Source organism: Nanorana parkeri, unplaced genomic scaffold (genome assembly GCF_000935625.1).
Source record: "Nanorana parkeri isolate BGI_ZX_2015 unplaced genomic scaffold, ASM93562v1 scaffold280, whole genome shotgun sequence".
Taxonomy (NCBI): domain Eukaryota; kingdom Metazoa; phylum Chordata; class Amphibia; order Anura; family Dicroglossidae; genus Nanorana; species Nanorana parkeri.
Window position 1 is genome coordinate 535,629 of NW_017306548.1, and position 14,884 is coordinate 550,512.

The window sequence follows — 14,884 nt, forward strand, 5'->3', positions numbered from 1 at the left end:
ATGCACTGCGATGCGTTCTAACAACGCACTGCAGCGCATGGCGTACACCTCAATATGTGTATGTTATGTGTGGGGAGGGAGGGGTTGTGCTTTTTTTAATTAGTTTTTTTTTTTTACATTTTTTATTTATTTTTTAATAATTTTGTATTTTTTTTGTTTACTGTTGGGGGGGGCTACAGTGAAATCTCTGCGGTTTAAATAGACCCCTGACATTTCCCTTTTGAAATAGAAAAAGAAATTGAGGAATTCAGATTACTTTAGCAGGGTGAAAAGACAATATTAAGGAACAGGACTTGTGGCAGCCAGAGTAGAACTGCACCTCTTCCAGGACAACATTGCTTTTATTTACGACTGCAGGAAAAAGCAGACTGGCAGGGCAATCCTCAAACTATCATCTCATCTACAGCTGACAACGAAGGACAACGCAGTAAACATGATGCACACAAACCAATGCAGGATGACATCATACAGCAGCAACACAGCTTGAGCTATGAGTCACCATCTCTCAGGCCTTCACATATACACAAAGCAAGCAGAGAGGGGCCGGCGTTCAGCTCTCAGAAAATGAAAGTTTGTCAACCTCTACTACATATTATCCTAACAGCGTGCCATTCGGTTACAGAAAAAACTACATATTTTTCAGCCTCCAGTGATAACAAAATAGCATGTAGTTTAATGAACACACATAACCAAAGGCAGATAACACAGCTTACTATAAATACCGCAGAACTCGCTCCTATTTCTGCATTCTCCTTCACTGTATTACTGATTGGGAAAGTGCATTGAAAGTAGATTCAAGAGGACACGTATGATGGGGTCTGGATAAGAATTAACACAGCAGTTTGTGTTTTTCTTTATTATCAGGTCATCCTGTCAGTAGATCTGTTCATTTTTCACTTTAACAGGACATGCTGCCCAGCAAAACTGACAATTATGGGGGTCAGTACAAGCTAAGAATGAAAAGAGTGCTTCACAACAGCTGGTTTAAAGTAGAGGTGCACCGAAACCGGAAAAACATTCTAACCTTTTTAAAAAAATTGAAATATGTTAAAAAAAAATTATAAAACTTGAATTTAATATTTTTATAAAATATTTTTTTTTTTTACTTTACTATCGGGGGGCAGGCTCTGGGGAAATATTGGGGGTCTAAACAGACCCCTGATATTTTCCTTCTAAAATAGGAGATTGAGGACTGTGTTCTCAATCTCTTTTTCTGGAGCCCCTGTAATAAAGGAACAGGAATCCTCTATACTGAGTGTTCCGTTTCATTCATAAGGGGAGGACAGAGTGTGTTTACTTTAGCCACAATCATGAATGAACAGGAGGTGATGTAGATCACTTCTCAGTCATTCATAATTGGGGATATAGTAACCATACTCTGTCCTCTATTTACACTCAGCGATCACTGATCACTGACTGCTTGCACCCACTCCTTCCTGACAGCTGTCACAGGAGGCTGACCGAGTGGTGAGAGGAGGGGAGCTCGATCTCCTGTGACAGCTTACTGCTCCCCCACACCGTCCTCCTGTGACAGCTGACTACGCCCCCCACACCACTCTCCTGATCTGTCACAGGAGGCCGCGCGGTGCTGGGAGGAGAGGCGCCGGCCGCTCATAGCACTCTTCTCCCCACACCACTCTGCCTCCTGTGACAATTTCTCTCCTCCCCACTGGGACACATAGCAGCGCGCAGCGGGGAGGAGAGAAACCAGGGATGCACCGCTATTTTGGCGAAAAGATGGCACTTTCTGCACTTCGCCAAAAGAGCCATTTTTGGCTATGTTTCAGCGGCCGAAATGTTGGTGTATCCCTAGTTTAAACCTTTTCTCCAAATGTGTCAAATAAATAAAAGGGTTTGGGGGGGAAGGTACTGGGGCAGGTGGTTAAAAAAAAGAGGCGGTTTACATCATGGGCACAGCGCTGGTATGCAGGCATTCAAGGAGGTGGCAGTGTGGCCTCAAATGCCTGTGAAAGGTGAACCACTGCAGATCATCCCTTGCCTGTGAACGAGGACTCACTGCTTTAGGCTATGTTCACACCATGTCTGGACTAGAGCTGGAACAGGTCTGCAGACACAGAGCATTTTTACAGTGATTTTGCCGTGTTCCAGTGCTTTTGTTTTTTTGTAAAGTTTAAAATGGGCTTTCAGGTGCAGTCCAGTGCATTTGGCACGTTTGCAGATTCCAGAGTAGGTAAAAAACACAAACAAACTAGAAAGCACTGCAAAGGGGTGAAATGCAGCCCAGAAATTACATAGGGATGCGTTGATCGAGAAGCTAAATGTTCTGGTCTGGACATCGTGTGAACAAGCTCTCAAGCTCAACTCCACTGAGGAAACCCTTGGCATCTCAATGTTCTAGCTTCAAGTGTCCTCCCATGCCCTGTAAGTCTGAGACTGGCTGTAGATGCATCTGCACCTAGCAGGGCATGTTGGAAATGTTACGTCCGGAATAGCTGTAGCTGCAGGTTGTCTCTGTCTGGATTAAATATCCCAAGGCAGGACTTCTGTAATTAAGTCAAAGAAATAATAAACCCAAAGGTTTAATGTAGATCACCAGACGTGGTGCCTGAATTAAAGTGTATCCATTGCCACAATTAAGCCAAGGACAGAGTGGATGATAACCCCTGTCCGGTTTCATCTAGGGCTCTGGTATAGAGATGTCCCCTCACTCGTTGTTCTGCAGACAACCATTTCACCAACTAGGAACACTCAAAGCAGCAACGGACACAAACATTTTTTTAATTTACGTAGGGAAATATTAGAACCCGTCAGCTTTTTTTGTCACTGGTTTCCCTGTTGCATATTTTCCCTCATCTCGAAAGGAGAAAGTGAAGAGAAATCTCTTTATCGGAGCACCAGATAGCAGTAAAATGTGTGAGGGTATAATAATCCAAAATAAAACAAGGATCAACAAGTACATTACACTTGCAGCATTTTCTAGAGACAAAACCTGGCGAGCGGTACATAGTAACACATGAAGTTTTATTTAAAACGTCAAGTTCTCAGACAGACTACCAGAAAACTCTGGGTAACCAAACTGCATTTCAGCCGATTAAAAAAGAATTTGTTTTTACCTTTTTCCCAGTTTGTTTCTCCACCATGTCGTAGCTGAGGGCGAATTCTTCTGGTTGTGGTGTTTTAGAACACCCACCCTTGGGCATCGTTTTGCCTTCCCTACTTGGCCTTCATTTATTTTCCTATCGCTTCGTCATCAACAGTCTAAAAGACAAAAAAAAAGAAAGGATTGAAATGTTAAAAGAAACACAACATGCTCAATACAAACTGGTAATAGTATTTGGCCAAGTGATTAGAATATATATTTTCCAATATCAGATTTCTAAAGCTGTATAATTCCTTAAATGTCAGAGACCACACAGATAACTGGTGTCAAGTCAGTTACCAATCTCATCTTCATTAACCCAGCCAGACTAGATAAAAAAAAAACTGTGGTAGTAGTAAAGTGAATAAAGGAATGTTGGAAGCAATGGAGAGTACTGGTAAAGAGCCTACTTCAGACCCCAATCCCCATAGATGGCCGGACCAGGTACTGCAGAACCCAATCCCCGTAGAAGGCCGGACCAGGTACTGCAGAACCCAATCCCCGTAGAAGGCCGGACCATGTACTGCAGAACCCAATCCCCGTAGAAGGCCGGACCATGTACTGCAGAACCCAATCCCCGTAGAAGGCCGGACCATGTACTGCAGAACCCAATCCCAAGATATATACAAGTTACAAAAATAACAAGCTCCAATAAGACAAAATAGAGGAACTGTCAAGTACCAAATTATGACGTAACATATCTAAGCAGTGATAAGTCCTGCCACCTCTCTGCTACTGCCCCAGCGCCTCTTGTGTGCTGTTTGGACAACTAGTGATCACATTGGAGACATCAGAGTTTCCTCTGTCCTCTAAGCTCACCTACATACCAACCCAGCTATACAAAAAGGCCTAAAGATAATGTGGAAGATACACGGGTAATGCCAATGCTGACTTGCAGGTTTCAGCTTGACTTGAGTTTGATGTGACAGTTCAATGCAAGGACACATTAGGTCACCCTTTAGTGAATAACCCTGTAAATGTTTTGAAATGACTATCAACATAAACCAAACCCACATGTATGTACAGACCATGTTATGAAAGAGTTTTGATTTTACCATAGACATACATGTTGTTCCCGGTCACTAAGGCATGTCTAGCTGACAAATTGACCTCATGCATGATGGGAGCTGTAATTCAGAGAGAAGCCTACATGTTCTACATCAGTGTTAGGCAAACTCCAGCCCACCAGCTGTGATGCAACTACAAATCCCATTAAGCATTGCAAGACTGACGGTCACAGACATGACATCCGGAGGCAGATGCATAATAGGATGTGTAGTTAAATCACCGTCAGAGGGCTAGCCCTATTCTACATAGTAACATAGGCGCTTCTATCTGACCCACCTATTACAGCAGTTTTAGCACAATTGAACTGGAAGAGGCCGCAACATAAAAATACAGGTAATAAAATAACTCTCCTCTAGGCCAAACATTAACCCTTGCAGTGGAGCTGCCCCCCGCAATAAAAGGGTCAACTACTAGTTTTTGTCAGTGCCATTCGAAAAAAAAAGAAAGTTACACTGCACATCCTTGAAGCTGGCTTGTTAGACATGTCCTCCCAGTCCCACTCCCCCTGTGCTGCCGCTAGAGCTGCAACAGTTAATCGATTAAGTTGATTAAAATCGACGATTGAAAACGTTGGCAACGTTTTCGATCGTCGATTCGTCGGCTATCGATTGCTTAGCCTGTTCGGGGCTCCGCACGCGGCCTGAGTCGCACGTCATGCGTCACACGCTGCTCCCGACGTGTCCACCGCACAGGCCGCCACCGCATAGCCGCAGACCAATAAATGTGTATAAAAAGGTGAGGACTCCGAGGAACATTCCAATGCTGCAGTGTAGGAGGAGAGAGCCTTCAGAGATTGGAGAAGCAGCTCAGCTGTTCAGGTGGGTATAACTTTTATTTTAGCACCTAGACAAAATTGAGTGGTCAACCCTTGCAGTGCGGGGGTAGCCCCACTGCAAGGGTTAATAAATGTTCTTCCCAGAGCTGCTTTTTAACCATCTCCCGTCCATTGGCCGTTCCTGAACAGCCAAACGGGGGCCTTAAGAAGTCCTGCCCCTCACATTCAGCACGCACATGGGGAAACTGTCACAAGTGACGAGGGAGCATGGAGCCAGCTTCCCGGCCAATCTGGAAGCCGGGCAGCGTGTAATGATGCGCTGCACGGTTTCCTGATACAGGAACTATCGGGCTAGGCTTCGGAGCATTTGGGCGAGTACTCGCCCAAATACTTGGTATCGGCAGCGATACTAGTATCGGTATCGGTGCATCCCTACTTTCAATGAATCCATAAGAGAAGAGGAAATTGAAGCATAAACTATCTTCATTTAAATGGTTCTTTCTACCAGAAAATAACAAAAAACATTCACATATCAATGACTGCACAGCCGCAACTTGGCCGGAGACCAGTGACCACACTCTAACGTCTTTACATGAATTCTGCACTCTTCCCGGAAAAAAAGCCCTTTCTTATCAAATGCCTGAAATGAAGTGTTGCTCGGTCACGTTGCAAAAAAACAAATTGGAAAAAAAAAGCCGAGGCACACTGCCAGCGCAATTCCTTGCAGCCTCCAACGAGTGACCTATTATCAAATAAACATTGTTTAGTTGCTGAAAGACTGAGTGGCACCGCACCATCTGCACACACAATCTGATCAGGTCATTTAAACCAAAAGCCTAGTGTTTTATTCCAAGCAAAAAGAAGTGTCTCATCATACATCTAACCATCCCTCCGATGGCTCCACCAACCTCAAGAGCAACAATGCCCAAGCACTGGGTTTCATCCACTGCCGGACCTACTACTACAAGTGGAAACCCAAGTTAACCGGCTTCCTCAAACATCATTTTTTGCTTTAGTTTACTTATTTGAATGAAAATCCATTCCATACCATGGGAGAGAAACCCATTAGGAGGGAGATACACAGATTACAACTGTAGGCTTGTATTTACGAGTACTCATCCTGGTATAAATGCCTCATGATGGTCTCTCAGAACAGTTGTGAAACCAGGACCTATGTTCCCCAAGGGTGTCCTGTCCGTTATACAGGGGGGTCAATAACATCACATTGAAGTCTGATGGGGTTGGTGCCAGCAGCCAATAATTCTGGCCACCTAAGAACATGTAGGTCCAAGCTCCGCTCCCTTTTACACCTCATGTTCATGGGTTCTTGTGTGGAGTTTTGGAATGTTATTCACAGACATTCCTTGTTCCTGTCCTAGTTGCCTTATGTAAATATGTCTTTTTTATGGTGTCTACTTGTACTTTACAGTAAAAACAATAAAAAGATTGTAGGAGTATATGTAGGTCAATATGACAGCATGCACTGGTTAACTGGAGCCTGACAATATCACTGGTGCACTTTAAAAGGAAACTTGTCACTGGAGAAAAAAAAATATGCCGTTGCTGAGCTCTAAGAGCCCATGCATACTGGCCCCCTAAACACAGGAGTCGTCATCTAGGACAAACATCCACACGGACCACCCATGCGGTGTTGGGTTTTTCCTGGGTACATAAAAACCAGGTCAACTGTCGAGGGAAAAAAAAAGAAAAATTCCCATTTGTGTAAACGCAGATACATTGAACATACCGAGAGGCTACTGAACATCTAGGAGTGCATTCAGCTATAGCAAATTACATGCTTTCCGATGCGTTTAGAAATGAGCTCCAAATGCACCTGGAAGCATCGCATTTTACTTCCTGCATGCATGGCGCCATTTGCCTGTGTCGTATCGACTCTTGTATCAATACTTTGCATTGCTGACTTTGAACAAGTATGGACTGAAGATTCTTCTACTAAATTTTAGATCTGAATACGCTCCATGGCAGTGACTTAGAATTAAAGCAAACCTGTCCGCATAATAGTCAGGCAACTAGCATTATTAGGTGGTCAGCCACAGCAGCTTCCACCCCCCACCATTATTCCTAGGTCCAGAAGCAAATAGCAAACAAGGCGCTGGACTGGTAAATTTCTTAAAAGGAGAACTATGAGGTGAGTGAGCTCCAGCGCTGACTGGAAGAACGGACGCCAGAGGGGGTGGGCACAGCTGGGTGGATCTCGACAGCATTGTCGGGATCCATCCCGGCTGCGGCACTCAGTATATAGCAAGCTGTAGTTTGCTATATACTGAGCTTTGGGTCACAAGAGGATGCTAGTATATGTCCTACCGTGACCCTTAGCCCTCATTCACACAACAGCCGGCCCGTGCAGATCTGAGCTGCGTGTGATTACACGCAGCTGCCTGTTCTCTATGGGTGTCCGCACTCGTACGCAGACGAGATGGATTCTGTCTGAGTCCAAGCAGGGACAACCGCAACCATACAGACTCGCTGTTCAGGTGAGCGTAGGGCGGCGTACGGCTGCGTACTCCCATAGAGAACAGGCTGCTGTGCACAATCACACGCAGCACCTGACCTTCACAGGAGCGGCCCTATACTGCCATGCACACCGCATGGATCGGGGCCGGCCATTACTAGTGTGAATGAGTGCTTAAGAGAACTATGGGATAAAAAGCTTAACCCATAGTTCTCTTAAATGTTTTAGACAATCAGCCCTAGGAGAGGGGCTGGGACCCAAAATCGAGAAATCCAAATGCAATGTGTAGAATGAGAGTGCCAGACCAAGAGAAGTTTAAAATCTTTTAAACACTCAATTGGTGATAAAACCGAAGATAGCCAATGCATTTCGGGGGCCACAATTCCCCCCTTCATCAGGGCTGAATGGAAATAAAGTTTTGGATGGACCCAAATGATGGCTTCTGAGCTGCCTGCATACAATTGGTCAGTAATGCTAGCAAGTGATTAAAATTGTGGACTGTAAACCTCTCTTGGTCTGGCGCCCTCATTCTATCCATATCTCTAGGGACAGGCGTACTTCCAAGAATTCATCACTGAGCAACCAACACATTTTGCCTCGCATATGAAAAGGTTTCATGGAGAAACTGTTGCCCGCAATCAAGCTCTCCCATTTAAGACTCGAGCAGGATCTGTCACTACGTTCATGAAGTTTATATACAAAAAAACAAAAAGAGACAAAGATCTGGAAGAGAAAATGAACAGACTGCTTTCCATCCCACAAATGCATCTTTCATTGGAGAGAAGGCGGCCTATAATGCCAGTAATCCACGGCACATAAAATGCGAATCAGTATTCTGGAGATGCTGCTATCATCTTCACACTGCCTTTAATCTAGACACAGCTATTATTCCTTGCCTAGGTAAGAGCTGCACACTAACATTGCATGACAAAAGGTTTAACAGGCCGGGCTGTGTTGCCAGGAAACAAGGTCAGGAATAAAAACAGTTTCGACAAACACTCAGGTACATGTTGTAACCAGACCTGAAGTGCAGTCTGGAGCCAAAGAGAATGAGATCTCCTATATTTCCAGGGTTATCGAAGGAAACCGGTCACAAGGGAAATACGTAGGCTTATTGATTTTGCTGCATGCTTGTTCTGGGTCTGACTCAAATATTGAAGACAAGCAGCTTGTATTTAATAAGTAAATCGAAGTAAATTCCCCAGACTGGCTTCAGAAAAATAAAATGTGCCTTTGGAGTGGCCAATCAGAGCCCACACCTTAACCCCATAGAGATGCTATGGAAATACCTCAAAACAGCTGTTCACACTAGACATCCTACAAATGTGTCTGAGCTGTGCAGGTCTGATTCAGAGCTAACAAAAGCGCTTGCTTGAAGTCATTGCTGCCAAAAGGACCAGCTAATCCAATGGTTCACTTAATTAAACCTTCACAGTGCTGGAGGAAAAAGTAGGTGTGTTCAATAGACACGAGAGATTAGGATTGTTAGCGGGCTATCAGCTTAAAGGATAAGTTCACGTTTTGCAAAAATTTAAGAAATGTATATTTAATAATATAACAAAAAATATGCATTTCATTCATTTTTGCATTCAAGCCTGGAAAGAATTGCAACTGTGATCACTGGATCAGGGCTGCAGAGCTCAGACTTCTGCACACACTCATAATGGCAGAGCTTGTACTGATGTATGGAGTATCCGATAGGAGAGATGGGGGAAGGACGGCTGGACAGAAATAAGGACAGCTCTACCGCATCTAACCAGAGAGGACAGCTGGACGCTGTATGAGGTGATTTAATCCAGTTTGAAGCCCAGCCGTCCTTCCTCCATCTCTCCTAAATGATACTCGGTACCTCAGTACGGGGCTCTGCCAGGATGAAAATGTGCAGAAGCCTGATCCAGTGATCACAATAGCAATGCTTTCCAGGCTTGAATGCAAAAAAAGAAAAAGCAAAGCATGTTTTTTTTTTAATACATATGATTAAAATATGCATTTTTTTAATTTTGCAAAAGGTGAACTTATCCTTTAAGCACTGGGGGGGGGGGTTACCTTTGTTCAGCCTGCACAAAGAAAATATTACACTATATGGGCAGCTTTAATCTTCAACCCTGTGTTGGCCCTTGGCTCCCAAGCCAGGAGCGCTAACTTATGACCAAGTAGGGATTTAGGGCCCATTCACACCACATTCAGATCACCAGACCAGACCGTTTCCGGACCCAAAATGCATCCCAATGTATCCCTATATTATTTCTGGCCTCTGTTCACATCACTGCAATCCCTTCCAGACCAGAAAAATATTTTAAGTCTCATTTTGTTTGGAATGCACTGGAACGCTTCAAAAACGCATGGAACACACTGGAAAGCACCTGAAACCCCATTTTAAGTTATTTTTTTTTAAAAAAAGCTCCAGAACACGGCAAAAACGCGATGCACTGCGTTCCAGTTGTGCCTTCGGAAAATGGTGTGAACCCAGCCTTAGGGCCCATTCACACCACATTATCTCCAGACCAAATTGTTTCCGAACCCAAAATGCATCCTAATGTATCCCTATGCCATTTCTGGCCTCTGTTCACACCAGCGCAGTCCGTTTCAGACCAGAGAAATACTGCACGTCTCGTCTGGAATGCACTAGAACTGCATTCAGGTTCACACCATTTTCCAGACCAGATCTGGACCAGTACTGGAACACAGTCCTAATATTTCACTGAAGCCTTTAAAAGTAAAAAAAAAAAAAATATACACAGTAAAAAAATAAAAATAGAATGTAAAAGTTTATAAAAAAAATGTGAAGTTAGAATAAAAAAAAACATTCGATCTGACTTTTTTCATTTCGGTGCACCTCTAGAAAAAATGCTATAAAATATGAAACCTCAATAAAAACAAAATATTGGAATATTTGCCACAGCTACTTGAATGTTATGGAACGCCAGCACATAAAATCAAAGCGACCTCATTACAACATTTATGAAAGAGGCGTCCCAAAATAAAAGGTTACCACCAACTGGATGAATGTTAGACATCTTTAGAATCTGTGCCGATTGTTCTTCTACAAAGTGAACTTGTGCCTTGTCCATTAAAGACATCGCAACAGGTTTTGCTAGAGGAAACACCATGTGCGTTTTGAAACCCCTGATTACCTGATTTGTGCATGGTGGTAGCACATGAGTGCGTTTGTCTTCCAATGTCTGGATCAGAGGACTTCTTTGACCGTTCCTCAGCACCTCATAGACCATGAGCAAAGGCAGAACCACAAGAAGTTTGTCAAGGTGACATCACTGCTGCTCTACAGTAAAATCTGTCTCAGAAAATAATGCAGCATTCTGGAGAATTTCAACTCGAGCAAATCGCGTGAAGTTATGGATGAAAAAGGCAAACACTGCAGTAAAATGCAAGATTCACCAACACCAGGGGTAGGCAACCTTGGCTCTCCAGCTGTGCTGAAACTACAAATGGATGAATCCGAATGTCCGAATTTAACAAAATTGATACGAACATCCATTCAGAATAAAACGAAATGTACACGTCTCAGAGTAATGAGTAATCTGTCTCTGGGAGTCATGCTTGTGGCTTGCAATGCCTTGCATGGGATTTGTAGTTTCAGCAAAGCTGGAGAGCCAAGGTTGCCTACCCCCGACCTATACCGTACTGGGGGCTTCCTGTATAAATCACTAGCAGATAATAGGCCTAAAATGTACCTGTAGAAGTTAGATTTGTACTTACCTTTCTGCCCGTTGCCTTGGCGAGGGCGACGCCACATTCCTTCCTGTGAAACGCTGAGAAATACAGACAACGCTCTTCCAATGGACTGGAGTACCATCTTGCAAGATATCCCCTGCTCTGTATTCCCCAGGAGAACAATGCCATCATGCCCAGAGATCCGGAAGACGGGCTTAAGGCAAGTATAAACTTTTACAGGTACATTTTGGACCCGCTACTATTTATAATGGGGAAGAGGCTCAGACAGTATGATGGAACCCTGCATTTTACTGCAAAGCTCCTCTTATTAGGTCCCCACAATGAGAGATTTATGTAAAGATTTCTGGGGGGGAATTGGGGGGTGGAGGGGACTGGACCTGGTACTTTACTGCAAGGTCCACTTTAAAGTGCATCTCCACTAAATAACAGAATTGTAATATATGGCTGCATTAGTTTTCATTTTTAGGTCAAGTGCAGAAAAATAATTTCATTAATCCTGACAAATCCAGGCACCGTCCTGTGTACTGAACTTGGAATGTTATCAGCCTTCACAGTTCTCAAAACTAAAGCTGGCCATCCACTAATATTTTCTTCATTCCTCCATCAACGCTTACAGGCATGGATGGAGAAATCTCACCATCTTTGTATTCTGAGGGCGGCTGCTGTCAGAATACCTGAACAGAACCGGCAGTTTATTGGCTGCTGGCTCTGTTCGTTCAAAGATTTTCCAACCAGCTCCTTCAATGAGCTGATTGACGGGTTTGCCGGGCAAAAGAGTGCCGAAAGCAGCATCCACTGTGCGAAATTCCCACAGTGTAGCTACCTTAAAGAACACCCCTCCCTGTCAAAGTTTAGAGGGGGGGGGGAGGGGTTTATAGTTTAAACAAGTCCTGCCCTAGGGTGACTATGCTGCTTTGAGGGGCAGGCGTGGCGGGCCAGTGAAGTGAATGGCACCCTAGTCACGCCCTCCGGCCACAATGCGATCGACCGCACGGGATCGCAAGGCACATTGTGCCTGTGGTCCGGTGCGATCAAAATGCTGCAAGCACTATTTTGATTGTGCCTCCGGTGTGGTGCATTGTGCCTTGCGATGTAGTGCAGCCAGAGGGCTACGGTGCCATTCTCTTCACTGGCCCGCCACGCCCCCTCCTGCCCCACAAAAAAAGAGAGCCGGCCGCAATGCAGTCCGTTCTGGCCGGAACGCACTGCATCTGGCGTGATCCTAGCCTGAAAGTTGGAGCCAGCTGCTCAGAAACATAATTGTTTGGGGAAAAAAACATAACAGAATACTTAGCAGGGCAGTGCATAAGTTTGATCTGGATATGTAAAAGTTTGTGTGTTTAATACTACTTTAACCCCTTCATGACTGAGGCCCTTTTTTCATTTTTTGCACCCATGTAAAAACTTTTTTTTACATTGTTAGATTGATTTTTATTTAATTTTAATTGAAAAGGCTTTTTTTTTTTAACTTTACTTACAAGCCCCCCCCCCATGTGATAGCAGATGGTCGTGACAGGTAAGTCGCCAGGATTGCTTCTGTTGTAAAGCCGACAGTCGGCTCTACAAGTTTAAACAGAGTCCCGGCGGCAAAAGTCGCCGGGAGTCTGTTTAAACAGCCCCGATGCTGGCGACGTACACTGTACGTCGTCAGTCACGAAGGGGTTAAAAAGTAAAAGAACTTGAGTTGGCAGACACTGTTACAAAAGAGACAGAATGTTCATCTTTCTTAATACAAATGGTTTAACAAATGTTTCACTTTCACAGAACAATTTCACTTGCCACTGAGGAGGAGAATGCCAAAATCTGAGTTTCGTTATTCCACGGGGGGGGGGGGTTCGGCCCCCAGTGATTTCTATTTTTCTATTCCCCAATTTTGGTCTCCCTGCAGCTCCACAATACTCAACACAGGAAGCCCCCCAAGGCCGAGCTCTACAATTACAAAAACCTAAAAAGTTAAGCGGCAGTTGCAATTTTTAAGGTGCATTGGCTACCTAGCTCCTGGGATAAGGTGAAGGGATCTCAGCCAAGGGGTTATTGAGGTGGCAGGAATCACGAGGATGGAGAAATCTATTACAGCACGGCCAGCCTAATATCTTTATAGTGGTTTTACATTCCAGTAAATGTCATCTCCAGCAGGCTGGATCTCTTGTAAAGCTGCAATCTGTACGGCATTTAAACACACAGATTGTATAGACAGAATATTTGTTTTACCACAAATATATCACCATTTGAATTGCTAATTCTACAGTCAAGCGAGGGGGAGGGGCAGCCAATTACACGATTTAGCTCATCTAAGAGTAGATGCCATGAAATATTAAAAAAACACAAAATAAAATACATTCCATGTTACCACCAATGCAGATTAATAACATTTTACAAAAAACTGATGTGGGAGAGGTTTAGGAAAACTATTACACTGCGTATCGTACACGCGGTCTTCAATTTGCTGTGACACTACAGCAGGAGGGTCTGGCTCCATTCCAGTGATCGTTCCGCATGACCTTGAACAAGCCACTACTATCCATTGCCTCTGTACTGTATAACATGGTGACAGGATGGTGCATTAGAAAGGACATACTGGACAGCATTTTAGCTCGGCTATAACAAATACGTAATTTTCTAAATGAAGATAGAACTAAAAATCAAATGACTACACAAGAAAAAAACCACAACCAGTCTAGTCAAATGATGTGCAAATTCTAGATACACAAAGATGTAATATCCACGGCTAAGCGAAAAGATTAATTCACATAACAGACTTAATTTCCTTAAAGGTGTGAAAATTATTACTAGGGATGCACCGATACTAGTATCTGTATTGGTGCCGATACTGGGTATTTGGGCGAGTACTCGTACTCTCCCAAATGCTCCGATACTGGAACTTCTGGTCAGAGGGAGATTTCCTCTTAGCGGCAGAGCCGCGAGGGAACATGAAGCCGGGAAGCTGGCTTCATGCTGTTTGGCCGGCTCGATGCTGATTGGACGGGAAGCCGGCTTCCCAGCCAATCCGTGTTGAGCCGGGCAAACAAATCTGATATGGCGACACAACCCCCACCCTGCAGACAAATCATTCACCTCACATAGATCCTTAGCAGCAGTCATTACCGTACCAGTCCCTTGGCCAGCTGGGCAGACACCGCTCCCCAAGATCTGCCCATGTCTCCAGTGTGTACAGCGCCCACGTGATTGGCCCTCAGCCTGCTACTGCGCATGCACAGGATTTCTGCTGAGAGTGCCGGGCTGTCTGCCAATCAGCATCACGCCAGCCAAACAGAATGGAGTTGGCTTCCCGGGCAATCAAGCCGTCGGACAGTGGGTAATTACGCCACCTGGCTTCCTGATTGCCCGGGAAGCCGGCTCGATGCTACCGGAAGTATAGGTATCTGTACTAGCGAGTACAGAAATATAAATATAGGTACTCCATACTGAAAAAACGGTATAGGTGCATCCCTAATTATTACAGATATGTATGAATAGCACATCAACATGTGAAAATAGTACTGGTGGTTAACATCCCAATCACAAGTATGATTGTAGGTCTAATAAGAGCCAAGAGCAGGGCTGTGATTCAAAGATGGCCACCAATTTTACAGAGCAGGAAATAACAGGCTGTCACCAACGTGTTCTGTATTGGATCTGTAAATTAGGCTGTTGAAAAAACCACCAAGAAATGTAAATAATCCGCTGGCATAATGAGCTTTAGCCCTCGTTCACACCTGAACGTTTTGTAGCGCGTTCTACGCTCGACGAACGCTCAAAAATATAAATCCCATTG

General features: G+C 44.3%; 1 protein-coding gene across 1 annotated transcript in view; it reads right to left on the minus strand.

Annotated features, from left to right (window-relative positions):
- Positions 1-14,884, minus strand: part of ANKRD11 (ankyrin repeat domain 11) — a 159,437-nt gene that overhangs the window by 65,809 nt on the left and 78,744 nt on the right. The window contains exon 2 of the mRNA XM_018557339.1: positions 3,075-3,219. Coding sequence (XP_018412841.1) covers positions 3,075-3,161 — 87 coding nt within the window. The 5' untranslated portion in view covers positions 3,162-3,219. The remainder of the gene's footprint in view (positions 1-3,074; positions 3,220-14,884) is intronic.